Raw genomic sequence first — 23,866 nt, forward strand, 5'->3', positions numbered from 1 at the left:
TGCAACACAATAAGGAAGAGAGATGGGAAAGAGGGCTTTTCCAGAGAATGGGGAGGACTGGGAACTTGGGGGTGTTACCAAGAGAAAGGAGCAGTGCCTGGTGAACAGTGCTGCCTGGGGGGCATCTAGCTTCCCTCCTCACATGGGCACAGGATGGATGGCAGATCTCAGGGGGCCATCAGGGAAACGGCTCTGAACCAACTGGCGTCTGAAATGAGGAGCACAGGAGGGGACCTGAGGCACAGCGGTGACTGTGCTGGGAGAGGCTGCTTGCTTTGTAAATGGGGCCTGAGGGTCTTGGGAGAATTGCACAACAAGCTGGAAAGCTGGTTCACCTTGGCTGCTGGGAGGAGAAGAAGTCTCCCAGGGCTGAGTGTGCCCAGGCGTGATAGAGCCAGCCCTCCTGGCCCGCGGCAGGGCGGGTGTCGCTCAGAGATAAACCAACCCCTGGCAGTGGGTGATGATCCCTGTGAAGCATTGCTCAGGAGGGCAGGATTACCTTGGAGCAGGTAATCCTGGATGCTGGCCGCACACCAGTGCTAGGAGTGGGTGCTTTCCAGAAGTGCTGTGAGCCCCGCTCCTCCTGGGTGGTGTGGCCCGCTTGCCCCTGCCATCAGGAAGAGCTCAGGTGCCGGCTGCCCCCCACACGACTCAGGGACAGGGCAGCATGAGCGGGGCAAGACACGTGGGCAAGATCCAGAAACGCCTGGAAGATGTCAAGAGCCAGTGGGTCTGGCCAGCCAGGGCTGACTTCAGTGACAATGAGAGTGCCCGGCTGGCCACAGATGCCCTCTTGGATGGGGGTCCCGAGGCCTACTGGCGGGTGCTCAGCCAGGAAGGCGAGGTGGACTTCTTGTCTTCGGTGGAGGCCCAGTATATCCAGGCCCAGGCCAAGGAGCCCCCCTCTGCCCCGGAGCTCTCAGGAGGGGCCGCGGCAGGTTCCAAGGGACTCGATTCCTGCTCCGTGGCCTCAAGTACCTACTTCCCTGTGGCCTCAGAGGGCAGCGAGCCGACCTTGCTGCACACCTGGGCCTCAGCTGAGAAGCCCTACCTGAAGGAAAAGTCCAGCGTCACCGTGTACTTCCAGACGGACAAGCGCAACAACATCAGGGACCTCATCCGCCGCTGCATCACCCGGACCAGCCAGGTAGCGATGGTGGAGTCTGCGTCTCCTTGGCCATGGGGTGGGGGGACTGGTGGAGAAGAGGACAGAGGGATGTGTCCTGCTCTAAGGGATGGAGTCCAGGTGACTGGAGCTTAGGATGGAGCCAGGGATGTTATGCTCTGCCCTGCCCTAGATCATTGATTTCCCGATCCCATTTGTCACAGTCTGGGTCCCGGCCACCAACACCCATCACTGGAACTCTGGCAATAGCTTCCCATCTGACCCTCCTGTTCCATCTTGAGCCCGACCACCTAGTCTCCAAGCTGCTGTAGACACTTTTTCTATACTTCAAATTTAACTTGGTCCCTTCGTCGCTTAGAGCCTTCAGTGGCTCCCAGTTGCCCCCAGTGGGACCAGCAGACTCCGTAGCATGGCTCACGGCCTCTCCAGCTCCCCTTCCACCCCTGCCACTCAGTCCTGAGTGACCTGCAGATTCTCACACACATCAGGTTCTGTCTTGAGGTCTCTGCACATGCTGTTCCCTCTGCCTGGAGCCCCCTCACCTTCCCTGCTTTTCCCTTAACACCTACTCCTTCTCAGGACCCAGCACTGAAGTCCCGTTCTCAGAAAGCCTTTCCTGAGTTCCCCAGGCTAGGCGAGGTGCTTCACTTCTGTATTTCTGAGTGAAGGGGCCACTCCACTGGGACACAAACTCGCCCCGTTTCCTCTCAGGCTCGGCTTAGACCTGTCTGCCCACAAATTCAGTGCAGCGCTTGAATCCAACCTGTGGTCAGGCAGAGGACAGAGGAGACAGCAGAGGTTTCTCCCTCCCCAGAGTGTTTATATTTTAATAAGTGACTTTAGAAGAAGAAAAATCCTTCAAGGCCAGAGCTTAGCTGGCAGAATTTCAGGCACCGGGACTGGCATTTGGCCGGGAGTTCTCCCAATGCTCCTGGAACTGCAGGCCCACAGGGGCTGCCTGCTCCCCCAGGGAATTGGGGGGGGCACCCCAGATCATTCTATCCAGGTGCACAAAATGACCATTCAGCACAGGGGTACGGGTGCCCCTCCACCTCCTGAAGCTGCAGGGGCAGGGGTGAGAGTGGACCCCAAGGAAAGGACTTAGTGTCATCTGCAAAGGGTCTCTCTCATCACTAAAATTATTTAGTTTGTTCCATTTAAAAGAATTCAAAAATGAGCAAATTGATATTTAAGCTCATTTTCTGCTGAGATCCCACTCTCATGACAGAATACCCTCCCGTGTCTAATAGTGTGTGTAATCTCATGGCTCCAGAAGAAGCCACCAGGAGGGGGGAAGCTGTGCTCAAACGGGACGGAGGGAGTGGAGCTCTGGAGAATAAAATAGAAGGTGACAAGGGGTGGAGTATTGGCTTTTCACGCTGCTGGGCTACTTCAGAGCAGCATTTCATGCTTCCCTGGCAAGGCAGCATCAGGAACTGACAGGTGGGCTCAGGCAGGCAACCAGGAGTGCCCACACTGCCTGGGGTGGGCTGCACAACGCAGGGCAAGTCCCTTGACCTCCCCAGGCCCCAGATCCCACACTGGACTAAGGGGTCCCTTCCAGCTCCCAGGGCTTGTTCTTAAGTGTGCTACCTCTGGTCTCTGCTGGAGTTCAGTGCTCGCCTGAGGGCGGGGAACCAATGGTGTTGGCGAAATTCTCAACCGCAGCTGCGGCTCAAAGGGTGAGCGAGACTCCCTGGAAAGAAGCCAGGTTGGGGCTTGTCATAATCCCCTGGCTGAATGCTCCCCCTTCCCCCTCCCCCACCCAGAGAGGCTTCTCTCTCTTCACCTGCGGCCTTGAGGCCTGCTGCTGTCCTTTGCTTTATCAACACCGTATGTTACAAATTTAGGACAACACTTAAAAATCAGAAGATTTCACCTGAAAGTAAGAATTTCCAGTTCCTCTTAGCAAGTCGGAAGACCTGGCTCTGTTGGCGCTGAGTTGAGGTCACCTCTTTGGGTGGGTCACCTTTGCGGCAGTCCCCACCACTCCCTCTTGTCCCAGGCCATGATGAACTTCAGCCATCTTGTTACCTGTCAGACTCCTGCAGGCAGTTTGCAATACCACTCCCATACACAACACACACACACACAACAACACACACACACACACACAGAGGGCTCAGGAGTGACCAGTGACCTGTTCCCACAGAGATGCCAGAGGGGGCTGGATCCCCAGCCACAGGCTGTAGATGGAAGTAGGCTGTGTCCACACAGAGGGAGGACAGGGGGTTTGTTTTCTCCCTCTGCTGTGGCTTCAGCCTCCTCAAGAAGAGAAGACAGGGGCACAAATGGAACCAGCCTGCTGGGTGTCTCCCGGAGCGGCTTCTGCTCCCTGAGGAGCAGGCATTCTCCCTCTTTCCCTTCATGCTCTCATCCCTTTATTCCACAAAGCCAAAGTCATTGGGCAGGCCCTGAACCCAGGATGGCAGAGCGGAACAAGGGGCCTCCCTCCCTCCAGCCACCTGCCCTTGGGGGAGAGGTGGGAAGACAGGGGACACTGGTGGATGGCAGTGCTGGGCTTGAGCAACGCTTTGTGCCGGGGAGCAGAGGGGAGGGTGACTAAGGCAGGCTTCACAGAAGCGGTGGCCTCTGAGTTGAGTCTCAACGGCTGAGTAAGAGTTTGCTGGGCAGAGAAGGGAGGTAAAGGAATTCCAGGTCTAGGGTGTGTCAGATACAGACGTCAAGAGGAGTGAGAGGTCTGGATGACCTGGAGGTAGGGAGACGTGGAAAGGACTGTCAGGGAGGAAGAGGTTTTTACTCACAGTGTCCTGGAAGCAGAAGGCACCACACACTGCGCAGGGCCACACGGGGAGCACCAGGGTGGCAAGGCAGGGCCAGGTGAACAGTTTAGGATTGGCTACTTTGAATAATTCTAGCAGGCTCTGGGCCACATATGGTCCCTGGTTGTCCCATAGCTGGCACTGGGGTGGTTTAGGATGGGCAGGGAAATACCGTCTGGATGCTGGAGAGTCAGATCAAGGAGGCCTGGGACATGGCCCTGGATTGCTTGGTTAGCATATCAGAGGCTGCACCTAGTCCAAGTGCTTGTCATCTCTAGTAATCAGTTGGCGCTGGGATGTCAAAGTGTCATAAAATACAGAAAACAGAAAACATGAATCATCCATCCTCCAAGTGTGGTCCAGGATCCCTGAGAGTTCCAAAACCCTTCCAATGGGTCTGTGAGGTCCTGCCCTTTCTAACCACTTCTCTGTGTGAGGCCGGATTATCTTTATATATCTCCTTCCCAACAACACATCACAACAGATTGCTACAGAAGCCGATGTGAGAACCAGCTGTCTCCTGGTAAGCCAGACACCACAGAGAGTTGCAAAACTGTAAAATGATGCCATTCTGCTCACTCCATTTTGCTGCTGCTTTGGAAAGTACAGTTATTTTTGCTTTAAAATTGTTATTTATGTTAACATGTAATGGGCTTAATATTGTTTTAAGTAAGGAATATTAGTTATTTTAAAATAACTAATAAACATTAAGAATTTTCTCAGTTTGTTTCTAATTTGACAAGTCTCAGTAGTTATGATCCACAGAAACCAGAGCCCTTTGGAATCCTCAGTAACTTTTAAGAGTGTAAAGGGGTCCCAAGACCAAAAAGTTGGAGAACTTGAGCAGGCAAGCCCCCTGTCCCTGCTCGATCCCCTCTCCCTCTCCCTTTCACTGCAGAGAGAAAAATCTACTCAGTTCTCTGGGGAGGTGGGGGGAGAGTGGGGTGAGCACTCTGCAGAGGACCAAGGGGGCAGCTGGAAGAAGGTCCCAAAGAAGCTCCCCCCACCCCTAGGTGTCAAGGACCACCTTTGCAGGCCGAGCCCCTGCCCTGGGAGCAGCTGAACAAGGGACAAGGGTGGAGGGACAGGACACAGCAAGAAGTCTGAGCAGGAACTGCACAATCCTGCCCCCACCCCTACTGCGCCCCCAGGGAGCTGACGAGCAGGTCTGCCCCATGCCTGACAACTGGGATTCCAGGGCCTCGAACACCACCAGGGTCCCCAGGGCGAGGTCTCCGGCTGTTTCCCCAACAAGGGCCGCCGAGGGACGGGCAGACCTGGGAGACAGGGGTCCAGCCTACCAGGCCCATGGGGTCTCTGGGCATCGGGGTGCCTCTACCCAGCCCAGGTCCTATCTAGGTCCCACCAGAGTGGGGTGGGACGGCTCCCAAGGGCCAGCAGGGATGCTCCCTGCGCCCCCGGCATCCTCCTGGGATCTGTGATTGGCCTGTCTCCCTTCCCACAGGAGTTCCCTAGAGGAAGTCCCTCTCCCGCTCTGGGAGGCGGGGCTCAGCGCTGGCATATTGTCACTGCTCCAGATTGGCGGTGAGGGAGGGGAGCGCCAGGCACACCCAGAGGCGACACAAACAGGTGGGAACACGTGGTTGCAGGGGGATGGTCCTCTCACTGCTGCCTTTTTAAGGGCTCCTGGCCCCCTCACACTGTGGTCAGCAGATAGGTGATGGGGGAGGGTCCACCTGGGCCCCCTTCCCTTCTTCTGTCCACATTCTCTTTTTTTTTGCGGTACGCGGGCCTCTCACTGTTGTGGCCTCTCCCGTTGTGGAGCACAGGCTCCGGACGCGCAGGCTCAGCGGCCATGGCTCACGGGCGCAGCCGCTCTGCGGCATGTGGGATCTTCCCAGACCAGGGCTCGAACCCGTGTCCCCTGCATCGGCAGGCGGACTCCCAACCACTGCGCCACCAGGGAAGCCCTGTCCACATTCTCTTTGAGTTCTGCTCTGGGGTCCCCCAACCCTCCCAGGGCTTGACTCTCCCTACTTGGCCCATCCTAACCCACAAGCAGAGGAGGGACAGGCTGTATCTGATGTAAACAGAGATCAGAGTCCTTCTCTTAGGCCTGCAGTAGACTGCAGTTGGGACCATGGCTCTGGGTTGGGGTCTGGAGCATCTCCTCGCATTCCAGCTTTTGGAAAGTTACTTAACATCTCTGCACTCCTGGCTCTTCACCCGGCAAGCCAGGGTAACTGTGTTGTGAAGTTTACAGGGGACGAACGTACGGCTGACAGTAGGTGCTCAAGAAAGAGTTGCTGGGGGCTTCCCTGGTGGCGCAGTGGTTGGGAGTCCACCTGCCGATGCGGGGGGACACGGGTTCGTGCCCCGGTCCGGGAAGATCCCACATGCCGCAGAGCGGCTGGGCCCGTGAGCCATGGCCGCTGAGCCTGCGCGTCCGGAGCCTGTTCTCCGCAATGGGAGAGGCCACAACAGTGAGAGGCCCGCGTACCGCAAAAAAAAAAAAGAAAGAGTTGCTGCTCTTATGACTCATCCGCCAAAAGCAAGCTCAAAAACGGAGCATCAGCACGTAGCAGAGAAAGAGGGAAGAGCAGCAATCGAAGCACAAACTGGGCCTTGGGGTGCTAAGTGCCCCCCAACAACTGGCCCCAACATGCTTGGTGGTCCCACCAGGACCCAAATCCTCTTTCCCCTCCTGCCCCTTGCCCTTCCCAAAGCAGCAGGCTTTCCAGCCCATGAGGAACTCACGTCTGCCGGGCAGGTAGTGAGGGATGCTCAGCCAGGATTTGAGGTCTCCGCAGGATGACCCCTGTCTGTGGGTATCACCCTACTTGACCAGCAGCCCCCTGGCTGGGCCCCGCCATCTCACTGAAACTCCAGATTCTCAGAGCCTGCCGGCCAGGCAGCGCTCCCAGACCAACTTCCTTCCTTAGCACGGGAAGTACCTCCTTCCTGTTCTCAGCCAACCCCACACCTCTCGGCTGGGCCGTCTGATTGGCCCTAACAAGAACCCTACTCTGTTTCTTTTTTATGCCCATAGTGGTGTGGGCACTAATTTTAACCGTCTCCCATAACCTGAATTAAAAGAACATTCTCTCATGGTGTTATTCTAACATTATCCACACTTGCTCAAGAATAATGCATATAAAAATCACAATCATATTTTAACGACACACTTTACTTCTGCATATGTTTCCGCTTATATTACCTGGGCTTACGGTTAGACCCAACTTACATGACAGCTAATGTTCTTCTATCGTGCAATGTTTTATAGGTAAAGGAACTGAGGCCCAGAGACGGTAAGTGAGTTGTCCGAAGGCACTCAGCTAGCCTCCACTAGCGCCACAGCTGGAGCTAAAGTTCCCTATCTTCCAGATCGTTTTTCCCCTGGATTATGTGCTACTGCTCTGTATTAGTTTCCTAGGGCTGCCGTAACAAATTATCACACATTTCGTGGCTCAAAACAACAGATAAGGGCTTCCCTCATGGCACAGTGGTTAAGAATCTGCCTCAATGCAGGGGACACGGGTTCGAGCCCTGGTCTGGGAAGATCCCACATGCCGCGGAGCAACGAAGTCCGCGTGCCACAACTGCTGAGCCTGCTCTCTGAAGCCTGGGAGCCACCACTGCTGAAGCCAACGTGCTGCAACTACTGAAGTCCACACACCTAGAGCCCGTGCTCCGCAACAAGAGAAGCCACCGCAATGAAGAGTAGTCCCCGCTCGCCACAACTAGAGAAAGCTCGTGCGCAGCAACGAAGACCCAACACAGCCAAAAATAAAATAAAAAAAATTTATCAAAAAAAACCCTTAAAACAAAACAAAACAGATAAGTATTCTTTCACAGTTCTGGAGGCCAGAAGTCCAAAATCAAGGTGTCAGCTGGGCCATACTCCCTCGAAAAACTCTAGGGGAGGATCCTTCCCTCCTCTCCCAGCTGCTAGTGGCTCAGGTGATTCTTGGCTTGTGGCTACAGAAGTCCAGTCTCTGCTTCCGTCCTCACATGGGCTTATCCTCTTCTCCCTGTCTCTCCTCTGAGGGTCTTTTATAAGAACACTTGTCATTAGATTTAGGGTTCACCAGAAAGCCCAGGATGATCTCATCTTGAGAATCTTAATTACATCTGCAAAGACCTTTTTTCCAAATGAGGTCACATCCACAGTTCTGGTGGTTAGGATGCGGACATATCTTTTGGGACCTGATTGATCAACACACGACACCCTGCGAGGTAGGACGCCCACGTAGGGGATGCAAGAAGTTATTGGCCTTGAATCGATCCAGCTGGGAGGCAATCCCAAAAGGAGGCTAACAAGATAAACCTAGCTATCATGAGCCTGTCTTTCCAAGCATCGCTTAAGTCAGGACGCTGGGTTTTTTGCAAACCTCTCCCCTTCTCTGTCAATCGGTCACCTGCTTACCAGCCCTGTCTCTGCCAACAAAGACTCACTGGAACACAACTGGGAGGATTTACTGACCTCCTGGGGAGAGAGCATTGTCTCTTTTGCCAATACCTTGGATGAGGAGGCATTTATCTTTCAGGAGAGAGGACCTTACTGGTGCCATAAGCTTCAATGTGCACATATACTTAATTGTGTGTTAACAGGGCCATGGCTCTAAAGGATCAGGGGCCTCACTATTAGAGCAGCTCTAGCTCTAGTGACCTCTAGCCGAGGGTGAGCAATTTCTTCGCAGTTCCGTCCTCGGTCCAGACACCCACATCAACTGAGCAGAAAGTCAGCCCCGAGTGAGTACCAGCCATCTCCTTCACCTGCCTCCATGACACTCTTCTTGTCCTTGCTACTTCCCAGATGTGGATGGTCAAAAAAATTTATTGTAATTAGTAGAAAAGTGGTTGAACGTTATTATTACAGGTAATGTTGAAGAAAAGATCGCCATAGTCCCCCATCCAAATATGACTGTTAGTTTTTGCTTTGCACTCATCTATCCATACACCACCTTCCCTTGCTGGCAATAATAATGGACATGCTATCATTTTGTGCTTTGGTTTTTTTTTTTCACTTAATTCATTAATTGTTAATGCACATTTGTTGAGCATATATTAAACAGCAAGTCTTACTTTAACATTTCACCGTGATTTATAGTTTCTTTTTTTTAAATATTTATTTATTTATTTTTGGCTGTGTTGGGTCTTCGTTGCTGTGCGTGGGCTTTCTCTAGATGCAAGCGAGTAGGGGTTACTCTTCATTGTGGTTCGAGGGCTTCTCATTGCGGTGGCTTCTCTTGTTGCGGAGCATGGGCTCTAGGTGTGCGGGCTTCAGTAGTTGTGGTGCACGGGCTTCAGTAGTTGTGCCACGCAGGCTCAGTAGTTATGGTGCCCGGGCTTAGTTGCTCTGCGGCATGTGGGATCTTCCTGGACCAGGGCTCGAACCTGTGTCCCCTGCATTGGCAGGCAGATTCTTAACCACTGCACCACCAGGGAAGTCCTATAGTTTCTATGTAACCATTATAATGATCATTTTTACTGGCTGCCTAATAATCCACTTCTCAACACACCACAATTTAGGTACTAGGAAGGACTTTTGATTGAGTGACAAAGAGTTCTAGTTCTGTTCCATTCCACTGTGTGGGAGCCTTTCCCACAGCACCAAGCAATTCTTGGACATCAGCTGGGTGTCCTACAACTCAACTCACACCAATCGCAAGCCGAGATTGTCACCTGTGCTTCTGACCAACTAGCGACAGATTAGAGATTCCAACAACACCCTCCTTGGGTTTGATCAATTTGCTAGAGTGGCTGAGAGGAGTCAGAGAAACATTTTCCTTAATAGAGTACCGGTTTATTATAAAAGGATATAACTCAGGAACAGCCAGAGGGAAGAGATGCATAGTGCATCTCTCTGAGTGCACCAATCTCCCTAAACCCTCACGTGTCCAACAACGAGATGCTTTCTGAACCCTCTCCTTCTGGGTGTTTATGGAGCTTCATTACATAGACATGATTGATCAAATCATTGGCCACTGGTAACTGATTAACCTCCAGCTCATCCCTTCTCCACCAGAGGCTGTGGGGTTAGACTAAAAGTTCCAACCCTCTGATCACAAGGTTGGTCCTCCTGGCAAAGAGCTCCACATCCTTAAGTGCCAATGCCCTTAGGTCTGAAAGTCTCCTCATTAACATAACAAAAGACCCCTTTATTGCTCTCAGCTCTCATCAGGTTGGAAATTCCCAGGGTATTAGGAGCTCTGTGCCAGAAACTGATATGAAGACCAAATATACATTTCTTATTATAAGTCACAACATCACAGAAAGTAACCCCAAAAAGCTTAAGAAGGGGACCATGCATTGACATCCTCAGTGGACAAGTCAAGCATAGGATTGGCTTCAGGGGTAACTGAAATCAGATGTCGAAAGGATGCTGCTGGGCATCTGTCTCCACCTCTTAGCCCTGGTTTCTCCAGATCCGGCTTTGCTTTCAGGCAAGCTGTCCCCACATGGGGTAAGATGGCTGCCAGCAGCTGTAGTTTATAATCTACTAGCTAAGCAATCCCAGTAGAAGGAATGCCTCCTTTCCCCAGGAGTCCCAGCAATAGTCCTGGGCTGACTCCCATGAGGATAACATGTCATGTGACCACATTTGGGCCAATCCCTGTGGCCAGTGGTCTGGCTTCAGTGTGCCTCCCCCGCACCCAATCCAGGGCACGGCAGTAACCCCACCCAAAGCACATGCATGGTGGAGCAGAGGTAATTCCTTCAAGTGAGCTTGGGGGAGTTCCCTGGCGGTCCAGTGGTTAGGAATGGGCGCTTCCGCTGCAGGGGGCCCAAGGTCTATCCCTGGCTGGGGAACTAAGATCCCACAAGTCGCACGGTGTAGGCCAAAAATAAAATAAAGTGAGCTCGGGGTGCTGTTGGCAGGAAGGAGGGGTGCCTGGCAGGCAGGAACACACACGTCTCTCCCCGTTGTTGGCTATCTAGGGCCCCCCACCCCCCAAGTTTCTGCTATGATGGAGGATGCAGTACCTGCTGGCTGAGCTGGACTCCCTTCTCCATCCCACTGGGGCGGCTCAGCCTAGTCTAGTTTATATCCCCTGGGGTCTCCACAGGGATTTCGTTTGAGGCGAGGATTCCACGGCTTAAAAACATTTGAAAGCCAGTGGGCCTAGAGTCTCTTAAAGCTCCAAATGTTTGAGAACCTGTGACTTTAAATCTGTCCCTCTCCTGTGACCCTGCCAGGCCACCTCTCCTTGGCCTCATCTCCCCCCCGACCCCCGCCTCATCTTTTTGCTCATCTCCCCTTTCTCCTCTGCACTCTCCATGCCAGGAGTGGGTGGAGAGGCCAGAGGATCTGTGGTGGGGCTGGAAAGATGACGTCAGGACAGAGGCAGGGCCCTCACTGCAGCTCTGCACCCCTCCTTGAGTCCTGCCCTGTCAGACCCTCCCTGCTCCAGCGCAGCAGCAAAGGGAACAGCTCTCCCAGGCCGGCTGAGACTGAGGGGGTTTGGCTGAAAGAAGTCAGCACCTGGCCCTGACTCTCTGGTGTCCGACCCCTCTGCCCTGGTCCAGGTCCTGGCCATCCTGATGGATGTGTTCACAGACGTGGAGATCTTCTGTGACATCCTAGAGGCGGCCAACAAGCGCGGGGTGTTCGTCTGTGTGCTCCTGGACCAGGGAGGCGTGAAGCTCTTCTGGGAGATGTGTGACAAAGCCCAGATCTCTGACAGTCACCTCAAGGTAGGGTCCCGTGACAGTGTAAAAGGTATTTTGTGTTAGGATAGAATAGGCTACGCTGTGGTAACGCATGCCTCCATCTCAATGGCTTAACACACATTCCTTTCTTGTTCAAAGTCCAGTTCAGACGGCTATCCCTCACCTTGTAGCTGCACCCCAAGGAATACACGGCCCCCGAGACATAGTGACAGGGAGAGAGAGGGAGGGAGGATTCCGAGGGATGTTTTTAGGACCTGGCCTGGAAGAGATTTTCATCATTCCTGCTCATAGTCCTTTGACCTCACACAGCTCCACTGGGGGCTGGGAAGGATAAAGGGGCCCAACCTCTGCCTTTTCTCGTCTCAGCTGAGGAGACCCAGTGGGTGCACTTCTGGGGCAGTGAGACATCCAGGACCTGTGTGATGCATCTTCAGGGCTCCATGGCCCCAAAAGGATGCTGATCCTCTTGGACTTAACCGAACTCCTCACTTCCTTCTTCCAGCAAGGAGAAGGGAAACCCAGAGATGAGGGTTCACTTAGTCACGGCAAATTTGGGGCAGCTAATTCAAGCTCTAACGTGAAATCGCCCACAGCTTTCACAAGCAGACCCAGCTAAACAGCTGACAGGTGGTTTCCTTGGTGACTGCCCCCCAGCTCAGGCAGGTCAGTCCTGGGAGACCCCAACTTCCCCGCCTTCCTCCTTCCCTTCCCCTCCACACTGACCGGGATGCAGCTGAGTCCAAGCACCTCCGGTCGCCACAGGCCTCAGGTCCCCCAACTGCTGGGTCTGCTTGATGTAACGTGGATCACACGGCCTCAGCATGAGGCCATCGAAACAGGTCCAGAGAGTCAGTGTAGGCCTTGTCCTCGTGGCCCACACCTGCTGCACCAAGGGACAGTGGGACGTGGCCCTGTTCCCGCCACCCCCAGAGCTTGTGGAGAGGCTGGAAGGAGTGGTTGGAGGCGCTGGGCATCCCCTTCCCAGAGCCCATCCAGCTACCAGCAGGCATTCTCGGCACCAGGAGCATCCTGCCGGCCTCTGACAGCCCCCTCCCTCACCTGCCTTTCATTTCTTCAGCTTCCAGGGGTGCTGGCTTGAGGGCTGGAGCAGCGGGTGCCACTGGGGAGGAAAGGAAATTTGGGTTGTGGCCACACCTTTTCTTACAGCAATCTAGGGTCCATTGAGGTCTCCACAAAGCCGCCCCCTCTGATTGCACTGGGCCTTCCCTCTGACCAGCCTGGAGTCAGGGACTCATGTCACTAAAGCCACTTACAGGGTGAGGCTGGGCTTGCCAGACCTCTGTGGGCCATGGGAGCCTGGACTGAGGGCTCTGTGGACACCAGGCCCGCATCTTCCTTCTACTTTCTGCTTTGTTTGAATTCTACCATCTTCCCTTTCTTTTCTTTTCTTTTTCTTTTTTTTTTCCCCCCATTACTCAAATAATGTCAGGACATTGAGGAAAATTTAGAAAATTCAGCCAAGGAAAACATAACAATGGCCCACAATCTCACCAGCTAGCAATAACCCTTTTACTCTTGGCGAGCATACTTCCAGATGTTTTCTTAGGCAAGTGCGTATCTCTGGGTACACAATTAGCGAGGATACCTTGACTTCCCTTGCAACAGAACGTTTCCGTCCGGAGCGTGGAAGGAGAGGTATACTGCGCCAAATCAGGCAGGAAGTTCGCCGGCCAAATCCAGGACAAGTTCATCATCTCGGACTGGAGATACGTCCTGTGCGGATCGTACAGGTGAGCGCTGCGCTTCACCTTCTGTCGGGGCTTTGCGGAGGCCAAGGCCCACACGCCCACCGGCAACGCCCTGGGGGAGCTGGGGACTCATCATATACACGAGGCTGGAGGCAGGACCAGCCTGGGTGAAAGAGGAGAATCTGGGCCCTTCCTGGGAGGACTTCGGGGTAGGGAGACATTTCCAAGTGCCTTGGTTTCCCTTTGCGTGGCAATAGGACATAAAATCCTGTTTCCCTCCTCAGATCTCTCAGGTGTGATTCTAAAGCCATGCGATTTGTTTGGTTGTGTATGGGGGCCCCATTTTATTTTTAAAATGTTTGGTTATTTTAATATAGTGAATGTATTGAGATGCAATTCACATGTCAGATACTTCACCCATTTAAAGTGTGCAATTCTTTTTAGCATCACTTTTCTCATCCGTAAAATGGGGATAACAATACTTCCCCTTGCAGACTATTGTTAAGACTCAACGAGATAAAATTTGCAAAGCGTAGTGTAGCTCCCAGCACACAGTAGGTACTCAATAAGTGGTTGCTATCAGCCAGCCAAAGCCCCAAGGGAAGGGACATGTAATAGGCAAGACTTGAAAGGGTGTGGGCTGAGAAGACGCTGGTTGTGAAGGGCTGCTCAGCAGAGCAGGCCTGGGCGACGCCACATTGGCTGGGGGAGAGGGTGTGTGGGCCCCGAGAAGGCTGGGGAGCACCGAGACAGCCCTCCTCTCACTTCAGAATTGCCAGGGCTTGCTGAGCTGTCACCATGTCCTAGATAAGATTACAAGCATCACCCTCTGTGGCCCCTGACCACCAGCTTCCTGGCCCCTCCTCCACTTCCCTGTCAGAAGTGTCTCCAAATTTCATGGGACCTCAGGCTGGCACTAGGGACGGGAAGTGGCAGCAGCCCAGCCTAGAATATAGATAAGCTAAGTTCAGTTCCCAGCTCTGCAGCTTCCTGGCTGGGTGACCTCGGGCAAGTCACTGTACCTCTCTGTTCCTTCATTCACTCACCAGCTATGTAGAGACCTAGTAGATACAGACCAGGCCTGCTGCAGGCATGGAACAGGATGGGGCTCCCTCCTGCAGCTCTGCTCGAACTAGGCGGGTAACCGATAACAAACCCAGGGGAGGGAAGGGGGCCTGGGATGGCGCCAGGGTGCCCCTCTCTGGCTCCCCATTTCCACCTCTTCCTGAGCCTGTTCTCCTCAGCTGTGCGAAGGGCCTGTGGCCTCCACCTCACAGGCTGCAGTAAAGGAAGCTGGGAGGCACTGTCCCTCTGCGAGGGGAAGAGCTGAGGTTTTACAACTAGTGTGCAGGGAGGGGGCTCAGGGACGAGGCAGCCAGGAGGGGACACCTCCAGTGTCCTGGGGCCACTGAGCCCACGTCTGTTTCCACCCACAGCCTCTCCCCTCATCCTCTGCTCCATCCGGGGGCACCTGTGGAAAACGGAGCACCCCTGCTTCTGATTCTCAGGCCCTGTCTCCAGCCCTTGGTTGTTTGTAAGAGGCTGAGGTGGGGCTGAACTCCCCTCCCCAAGTGGCCAAAGCCACCTTATCAGCCTTTTGTTCTTTCCCTAGAGAGGGACAAAGGCCTCTGGGCAGCAAGCAAATAAAGCTCAGGGCAGGAGCTCAGCCTAAAACCCTACATCAGGCCTCTGACCTTGACCTCTGACCTTGACCAAGCACCACTAGACCGAGTTCACCACCTGGAGGGCAAGGGTGAGGTCCAGGCCTGGGCAGTTGCCCCAGACCCCAGGAGCCAAGCCTGGAGGGAGGGGGTCAGTCAAAGCAGAGGAATTCTCTCACTCTTTTTTATTAGGTGAAATTCACGATAACATAAATTAACCATTTAAAATGTACAATTCAGAGGCATGTAGTACATTCACAGTGTGTGCAACCATCACCACTATCTAGTTCCAAAACACTTTCATTGCCCCCCAAAGAAACCACGCACCCATTGTACGGGGAGGAAAAACTCTTTTCTTTTTCGGCTACACAGCTTGTGGGACCTTAGTTCCCTGACCAGGGATCGAACCCGTGCTCCCTGCAGTGGAAGCGCAGTGGTCCCGTGCCACCACTGGACCACCAGGGAAGTGCCAGGAAACACTTTTTTCTAATACCCTTCTCGGTTCTCTGGCTGGGGCCCTGTAAAATGGACTGGTGAGAGAGAGATGAACAGGAGAAAAGCAGACAGATCTATTTAATACAAGTTTTACGTGACACAGGAGCCTTCAAAAGGAAATGAAGACCCAAAGAAATGGTTAAACCTTAGTGTTTTTATATGAGGTTGGATGAAGAACGGACAGTCACGGTAAAATGTGATAGGACGAAAGGGAAGAGCTAAGGGTAGTTACTGGGGGAAACAGAGCAAGGCTGGTCCATTCGGATCCCTCTGAGTCCCCCTGCCCTTCGAGATAAGGATGCTCCTTTCCTCTGGGTACAGGGAGGGCATCTCTCACTTGAGGGCCTTGTGACTGGCTTCAGGGAGAAGGGGGAGGTCAGAGAGTCCTTCCTGCACCTGCTTCTCAAATTCCTTCAGCTCAAAATAACGTCTTTTGTCAGAGCGGCATACACAGAGGTGGGGATGACACATCCACAGCCCCTCCACCACTAAGCGGTCACTTCCCCTTCCCCATCTTTGAGCAACCAGTTGTGTGACTGGCAAGTGGCTTATTTAGCCATTACAAAGATTTCCATACATTTGAAAAGGACAGAGAAAGAAATTCTGAAAGGAGATGAAGAGGGGGGAAGCCTCTCCTCTTATTTTCAATAAGGAGAATTAACTCTCTCAGGTTTCATTTGTATTTGCCCTTTGAGCTCATCATGCAGGGGTGGCCTTGCCCTTGAAAGGGGCAGAAGGAAGCATAACCACCTTGCTGAGCTTTGTTTCAGGCCCTGGGCCAGGTGCGATCAGACCTTTAGTAAGGATTTAATCTTCGTGACTTTTTTTTTTTTTTTTTTTGGCTTGCCACATGGCATGCGGGATCTTAGCTCCCCAACCAGGGAGCAAACCCATGCCCCCTGCAGTGGAAGTGCAGAGTCCTAACCACTGGACAGCCAGGGAAGTCCCTTAATCCTCGTGACATTTTGAGGGAGGCATTATTCTTCTAAATGACAGATGGGAACTGAGGCACAGAGAGGGTAGGTGATTGGGTCAGGGTCACCAGCTTCCTTGACTAGGATCTCCAGCTCGTTAGCGCCTGCCGAGGCCAGGTCGGGCTTGATATGGGAGGTACCAGGAGGAGGGTGGCAGTGGGCTTGAAGACATGCCGGGCCATTCCTGGGAACTGTGGAGAATCCAGCTTCTGGAGGGAGGGCAGGACAACTATAATGTTTTTGCTCTCAACATTCAAAGGTGATCTGTTTGCCAGCCTTTCAGAGGATCCTTTTCCCTGGGACCCTTAGAGCCGTCTCCAATAAAAACAAAAAATCAATCAGAAAAGCCTTCACCCCATCCTCTCAGTCCACCTGTCTCTGGGCCCCTCCCTCTGGTTGCACAGTTTTCCCAAACTGAAGGGCTCTGTCCATTTCTCTGGCTGAGTCGCGGGGGTGGGAGTGGGGAGGGTGTGCATTTCAACATTACAGCTCTTGTTGAGGGTCTCACCGGCACAGGTGCTGTGCCACATGCTGGGGACACAGAACTCCTCTCTCTCCTTAGGAAATGTAGATGAGTGACCACAGGGTGTGGTATGGTGTGTGCTCTAAGAAAGTGCTCTGGGGTCAGCCAGGAGGGAGCTCCCACTTCTGCCGGCAGGTCCAGGAGGCTGGATGGAGGCTTGGAGGATGAAGAAGATTGGGGCGGGGGTGAGGTGCAAAATCAGGCAGCTGCAACAGCATGAGTGACAGCATGATATCAGCATGGCCTTCCAACCGGCTCCTGAGTCCACTCCTGCCCTGACCCCTGCTGCCACCCTGGCATTTACCAGGAACAGAAAGATTTTTAAACACAAACAAGATCAAATCACTTCCATCCTTAAAATCCTTCGATGCATGTCATTGTTCCTAGGGGGTAACAAAAAAAAATCCACCTTCTTACTGCGGCCTCTGTCTTAGCAGGATTCTTCTTCCCCTCCTCTGTACTGCAGCCACACTGGCCTCCCCCCAGGCCTTTCATGCCTCAGGGGCTTTACCCTTGCCGTTTATTCCCTTTGCTGGACAGCTCAATCCTGTTGTCCTTACCCTGCTAACTCATCTTGCCGGAGGCAGCTTCCAGATCATTCCCTAGAGACCTTTTCTGTGAACTTGTTTAGCCAAGATTTAAGAAAGATGACGTCGGGGCCTGAGCTGGGTCTGTTTTCTTTTCTATTGCTTCCTGGCAGGAAGTACAGTTAATACGGTGGCGGTATGTTTATACATGACCATAAATATTTGTTGAATGAATGGATGTTCATGTTAGGTCCTGGCCATCCAGTATGGCTAGAGGAATACAACTTTTGAAACTGTGCATCCCTGTCTATGAAATTGATTTTAGTGGATGATCCCCAGAATTCTTCAAAAATGAAATAGGACAGAACAAAAGTAATCAGAGCACACTGAGGTAAAGGATGTTCTGGAGATTGTTGTGAGGTTATGTATGTATCTGTGTATGTGAGGAGGTTACAGTGTATCAATAAGACGTATTTCTCCAAGAATAGCCAAGATGAGTCTGAAGAAGAACAGGCAGGGCGGACTTGCCCTTGCAGATGGAGCTGTGGTAACCAAGACAATGTGGCATTGGGTGAAGGACACACACAAAGTGACAAATGGAACAGAACAGAAAGCCCAGACACAGATTCCCACATGACAGGGCATGTCAGAGCAGCGGGGAAAGGTGAAACCGGAAAAAAAAATTCTCCATGTGAGAAGTTGGATTCTACTTCACACATACATACGCACACATGCGATGCACACACACAAAATCGCCTCCTAATAGATTAAAAGAACTTAAATGTCAAAAACAAATTTTAAGACTCTTAGTAGAAAATACAGACGAATGTCTTTTAGACCTTAGGATAAGGATTAGGTGCCTTAACATAGCCCCCCCCCTCTGTGTTAAACAGAACACAAAAAAGCATTAACTATAAAAGATTGCTAAAACTGACTGTATTACAATTAAGAACTCTGGTTCCCTCAAAGACAGCTCAAAGAATGTGAAAAGTCAGATTACTAACTGGGAGCAGGTTTTCCTGATACCCTGACAAGATTAGTGTCAAGAATCACAGTGAACTCCCACAAACCACAAAAGAAACAGCACAATGGAAGTGGTGGTGGGTAGGGGGAGGTGAAAGCAGGCGTTCCACGGGGAGGAAACACACGAAAAGATGTTCAGCATCCTCAGTGACCAGCAAAATGCAAATCAAGGCTAGAATGAGTTAACCATTTTATACCTATTCAGCAAAAAAAAAAAAATTGGGTTGGCCAAAAAGTTCATTTAGGTTTTTCCATAGCATCTTACAGAAAAAGCTGAACAAACTTCTGGCCAGCCAGTAAGAAGCCTGACAGTACAAAGAGTGCATTTACAAATCTCTACACTGCTGATGGGATTGCAAATCGGTACAGTGACTTTGGAAAGTGTGGCATTTTCTCTAAAGCTGAACATTCACCTAGCTTTATCCAGCAATTCCACTCCTAGGTGTATTTCCAAGAGAAACGGGTCCACAGGACAGTAGAAGACAGGCATAAGAGTGTTCACAGAAGCACTGGTCACAACAGGAGAACCATGGAAACAACCCAAATGCCTCTCAATGAGAGAATGTATGAATAAACCATGATATAGCCCCCATACAACAGTCAAAGACAAGTGAAGTACAGCAACAAGAGATAACATGGATAAACTCCAATGTTTAGGTGGAAAAAAATCCCTAAAGAATAATCCCCAAAGATATATGTTAAAAACAACTAAAATAGAAATATTTACGGTTGTTCCTCCGCATCTGGGGGGATTGGTTCTAGCATCCCCACAGATACCAAAATCTGAGGATGCTCGAGTGCCTTATATAAAATGGTGTAGTATTTGCATATAACTTACCCATATCCTCCTGAATACTTTAAATCATCTCTAGATTACTTATAATACCTAATACAATGTAAATACTATGTAAATAGCTGCCAATGGGGCAAATTCAAGTCTTGCCTTTTGAAAGTTTCTGGAAAATTTTTTTCTGAATATTTTCCATCTGTGGATGGTTGAATTGTCGGATGCAGAACTCGAGTATATGGAGGGCTGACGGTACTTTCAAGAGTATAGAAAACTTTTTCTTATTATAGAAAAAGGAAAGTTTGGGAACCATGACACAGGATTCTGGGTGATGATTTCCTCTATTTGGAGGAAACTGGACGGGTTCCTAGGAGGGACCATGTGATTAGATGCTGGTTATTGTCAATGCTAGCTTTTTATTTTAGGTGATGGATTCATAGGTGCTTATTAGATTATTTAAAATAACTAAGTAAAGGGATTTCCCTGGCGGTCCAGTGGTTAGGACTCTGCACTTTCACTGCCAAGAGCCCGGGTTCAATCCCTGGCCGGGGAACTAAGATCCCACAAGCCGCTTGGTGTGGCCAAAAAATAAAGCTGCAGAAATGTAAATGGGCCATTAATAGATCAATGATGAGAGTGGGTCTTGAGCCAAAAATTATGATTAAATCAACTATCTGTACTTAAGGGCCAAAAAAACAATAAAAATAAAATGTAATTCTTACCATGGGTGGTGATAAAAGAAAGTGTAAAAGCTAGAGCACAGGATGAATGGACATGTGGGGTGTAGAGGAGGGAAACCCATGAGCAGTGAGCAGGGTCAGGGGATGGCACTCAGGTGGTGCAGGGATACACAAGGGGCACAGGGGCACAGAGGGTGCATGGGGGCCTGAAACACTGCCAGGGCACCTTTGGACCTGCCTTTTTTCGGGGGTGGGGGCATGTGGCGGGAGGGATCCTCTTTCCCTGACCAAGGATCGAACCCATGACCCCTGGAGTGGAAGTGCGGAGTGTCTCAACCACTGGACCGCGAGGGAAGTCCCCTAGACCTGCTTTGCTAAGAAAGCATGCAGTTGCTTGTTCTAATCTAGCCTGATTCCAAAGAACACAGGGCGATTGATTTCTTTGTGTAGCCAAGAGTCCAGCTGTCCCAAACTTTGCTGCCTTCCCCGTCACCTGGTTGGCCAGAGGCACGGTATCAGCTGCTCACCTCTCTGGGGTGCGTGGGTGGCTCCTGGGCAGGAGGTGAGGTTTAAACAAAGCCTCGCTGCTCTTCCCAGGATTGCTCCGGCCTTGCGTGGGCCCTGCCCTGCCTCACAGAGCAGGGGACTCCAGAAGCTGGGTCCGCCTTTTGGTGGCAAGACACGCGGGCTGGGGGCTGGGGGCTGGAGGCTGAGACTCTTGGTTGGGTCCTTTCTGTCCCCCACAGTGACCCTGTCCCCCTCTGACCATGCTGTCCCCATTGCTCCCCACGCCTAGGTCCACAGTGTTAGGGACCCAGGAACCTCTCAAATGATGTTCTTGGTGGGTTTCTTGCGCTGCCGCCAGGCTTTTTTGCGGGGAGTGGGGTGATGAGGGGAGTTTCCCATCAGAGATAGAAAGGAATCTGTTTAAATTAGGGAATCATAAAAAGTGACACACAAATGCCTTGAACATTTTGTTTCCATTTAAAATGTGTAAATGGAGAGAAGGCCAAGGCCTCTGCTTAAGGGCGGCCTCCCGTGGGTGTCTGGGCAAGCCCACTGATGCGGCCTCTTTCCCATCCTGTGGGCTCACCCCTGTGTTCTCCTTTCCATCCCCCAAAGAGCACAGGAGTCTTCCCCCCACTCGCACCCCTTCCGGCCCATTTGCCTGAAAACTGGGCTACACCCTTCAGCTTTTCATGGAAATACAGCCCTTCCTTCCAAGGAGCAGCCCCAGACTGCTAACCTATTTGGTTAGAAGAGGCAGGTGTCACACCTGTCACAGGTGGAGCCGCTAAGGCCCCAGCAGCTGGTGACTCACATCAGCACAGAATTGGGGACACTGGCACTCGGCCCCTTTGGGCCTCCACAGGGATCTTCTAAGGGGCCATAATCTGCGCACCAGGAGGGAACACTGACCGGAGGCCCGGATTCACTCTGCATCTTAGCTACTCCCCTGCAAACATTTGCTGGTCTCTGAGCTTCAGTTCTCCCATCTGTGGGAGGGAAGGGTTTGGGCCTGGGCGGAAGCAGCCGGTGCGGAGAAGCGGTGGGCACGCGTTAGTGGCCCTTCGGGCACAGGGTGCCCGAGCCCTCCCCATCCCCAGCCCTCACTCTCTCTCCTCTTGCCTCCAGCTTCACCTGGCTCTGCGGGCACGTGCACAGGAACATCCTCTCCAAGTTCACGGGCCAGGCGGTGGAGCTGTTTGACGAGGAGTTCTGCCACCTCTACGCCTCCTCCAAGCCCGTGATGGGCCTCAAGTCGCCCAGGCCGGCCGCACCCCTCCAGCCCAGAGCAGCCCCCGACCCCCGACCCGGCTGCCTCAGTGGCAGTAGCTGCTCCACCAGCGACAGCACGTCCTCCAACCCCTTCAGCAGCCTGTTGACAGGCAGCAACCCCCAGAACCGGAGTCTGTCCACATCCTCGGGGCCCAGCAGCCCCCTGGCCCCAAACCCACCTCTGGCCCCCAGGTTCCAGCCCTATCATGGCCCTTGGAGGGCCCTGACCTCACAGGCCCACTTCTCCCCAAGGCCCCATGATGGCCTGTTTGCTCTCTACAGCAACCTCAACAGCTACAGGCCTATGCGGCTGCAGGTCGAGCAGCTTGGCCTGGTGCCCAGGGTGGCCCACACCTGGAGGCCCTTTCTACAGGCCTCCCCGAATTTCTGAAGGGTCCCTTCCTCCAGCTGACCTCCCCAGGGCCAAAGCTGGGCATTCTTGGATTTTCTGGCTCAAGGACCCTACTTTAACCAGTGGCCCTTTGAACTAAAGGCACTTGGACGAAACCGTTGCCTGTGTTTGAATGTTCCCAGGCCTCAGACCGTTCGCTTGCTAACCCCCACACTTCCCTGGGTTCCCCTCTCTAGTATGGCTTATGCAGCACATTCCAGAAGTTTCCAGGGAGGTGGCGGGCAGGGAGCTAGAGGACAAAATCATGAAAATAGAGCCCCTTTCTCCAAAGAGCAGCCAGTGCTTTCATATTAACATTTTCCAAATCTCTGTAATGTGAGAAGGGGCTGATGCAGCCCAAGTTTTACATATGGATAAACTGAGGCACTGAGAGGCAGGGGGTGGGTGTGACCAAGGTACTCCTGTGTCCCAGTGCCCAGGGGTGGTCTGCTCCCCAGAGATTCTGGAGAGACAGATTCAGGAGTAAGTATGGGGACATTCTAGATGTTTCTGGGAGGGGAGGGAAACTCCTCCTCCCTGGAAGAGCATAATACTAGAGTATCCCTGGCCCGATGAATTAGGGATGAGGCCCCAGAACCTGCCACTGTAAGTTATGTGTGGCTGGTTGAAAGGGTGGCCACCAAGGGTGGAGCAAACCAAGGCATCTAGGGGATGGAGATGGACAAGGCAGTTTGGCAGCTCAGGTTTTTGCTCTGAAGAGCCTTGGGCTGGCCTGGAGGTCCCTGGAGTCTGGGCTGGAACCCAGGGGTTTGAGTTGTCAGATCTGGGAATGGCCCTGCAGCAGTGCTTCAGGAAGCCTTGAGCAACCAATGAGGATCCCGCATTACCTTGCAGCTCCCAGGCATAGTCCGCTACCTCCAGATCCAGGCCCCTCACCAGTCTCATCATTCTTTCCTTCTCAGAGTCACAGCATGTCCTATTTGTTGCTGGGGTGGTAATAGATGCTAAGGCCACAGCGTTGCTGGGGTAGAAAGAACACGGGATGCTGAGGGAGCACAAAGGAGGGCCCGCCAGCCCAGCTTGGGAGGCCAGGGGACACTTCCCAGAGAAGCGACAGGTAACCCAAGACCTAAGGAACAAGGCTGTATGGCTGGGGCGAGGGATGCGACTCGGGCTGTTTCAGTCCAAGAGAAGCAGGGGCAAAAGCCCCACACGTGTCTTTCGGTTTCCATGTCCTCCCCCACCACCAAGTTGTCTCAGCAAATGTCTTCCTGTTGCCCTTCTCCGGCTCAGAAGCTTTGCCTTTGCTGCGGAGGCTGGAGGGACAATCCTTCCTCCTGGTGGCCTCTGAATCCTGATGCACATGGCATCCCGAGTCGTGCTCTGCAGAGGGCATCTCCCTGCAGCCCAGCCCTGTTTGTATTTGTCCAACACTCCTGGCAGAGGCAGAGGCAGAGGCATCTTTGCTTTTGTTTTAAACTGTGTTTCTGTCCTCACTTCACCTTTTTATTCCTTAGTTCCTGAAAACCCAACAATAACACCAAAAGCCCTTTGGCTGCTGAAGGTTGTTTTTTTTTAAAAAAAAATAAATCCATTTATTTATTTATTTTTGGCTGCCTTGGGTCTTTGTTGCTGCACGTGGGCTTTCTCTAGCTGCAGCGAGCAGGGGCTACTCTTCGTTGAGGTGTGCAGGCTTCTCACGCGGTGGCTTCTCTTGTTGCGGAGCAGGGGCTCTAGGCGTGTGGGCTTCAGTAGTTGCAGCACGTTGGCTTCAGCAGTGGTGCCTCCCGGGCTTCAGAGAGCAGGCTCAGC

At 52.5% G+C, this 23,866-nt stretch overlaps 1 protein-coding gene and 1 long non-coding RNA gene across 4 annotated transcripts; one reads left to right on the forward strand and one right to left on the reverse strand.

Annotated features, from left to right (window-relative positions):
• Positions 1–56: 56 nt before the first annotated feature.
• On the reverse strand, positions 57–6,781 carry LOC116742707. Of its 3 annotated transcripts, none has more exons than XR_004346547.1 (5): positions 6,628–6,781; positions 3,006–4,200; positions 1,052–2,822; positions 500–607; positions 57–208 (listed from the first exon to the last, which is right to left on the reverse strand). It is a non-coding gene; the product is annotated as an uncharacterized LOC116742707 (long non-coding RNA). The 3 variants fall into 3 exon arrangements; XR_004346546.1 differs by having other exon boundaries at positions 1,052–1,193; positions 1,696–4,200; XR_004346545.1 differs by having other exon boundaries at positions 1,052–4,200.
• On the forward strand, positions 506–22,093 carry FAM83A (family with sequence similarity 83 member A). The gene is made up of 4 exons (XM_032610546.1): positions 506–1,147; positions 11,401–11,568; positions 13,171–13,295; positions 21,559–22,093. The coding sequence occupies exons 1-4, from the start codon at positions 668–670 to the stop codon at positions 22,091–22,093; spliced, it is 1,308 nt and encodes a 435-aa protein (XP_032466437.1). The 5' UTR covers positions 506–667.
• The last annotated feature ends 1,773 nt before the right edge of the window (positions 22,094–23,866 follow it).

The sequence above is a fragment of the Phocoena sinus genome, chromosome 17 (genome assembly GCF_008692025.1).
Source record: "Phocoena sinus isolate mPhoSin1 chromosome 17, mPhoSin1.pri, whole genome shotgun sequence".
NCBI classification, from domain to species: Eukaryota; Metazoa; Chordata; class Mammalia; order Artiodactyla; family Phocoenidae; genus Phocoena; species Phocoena sinus.

Excerpts from the sequence above, each read along its gene's own strand:
- FAM83A (XM_032610546.1), top strand. The coding sequence starts at position 668 with ATGAGCGGGGCAAGACACGTGGGCAAGATCCAGAAACGCCTGGAAGAT. Across the intron at positions 1,148-11,400 it reads GCATCACCCGGACCAGCCAG|GTCCTGGCCATCCTGATGGA; the intron begins GTAGCGATGGTG and ends GCCCTGGTCCAG. Across the intron at positions 11,569-13,170 it reads TCTCTGACAGTCACCTCAAG|AACGTTTCCGTCCGGAGCGT; the intron begins GTAGGGTCCCGT and ends CCCTTGCAACAG.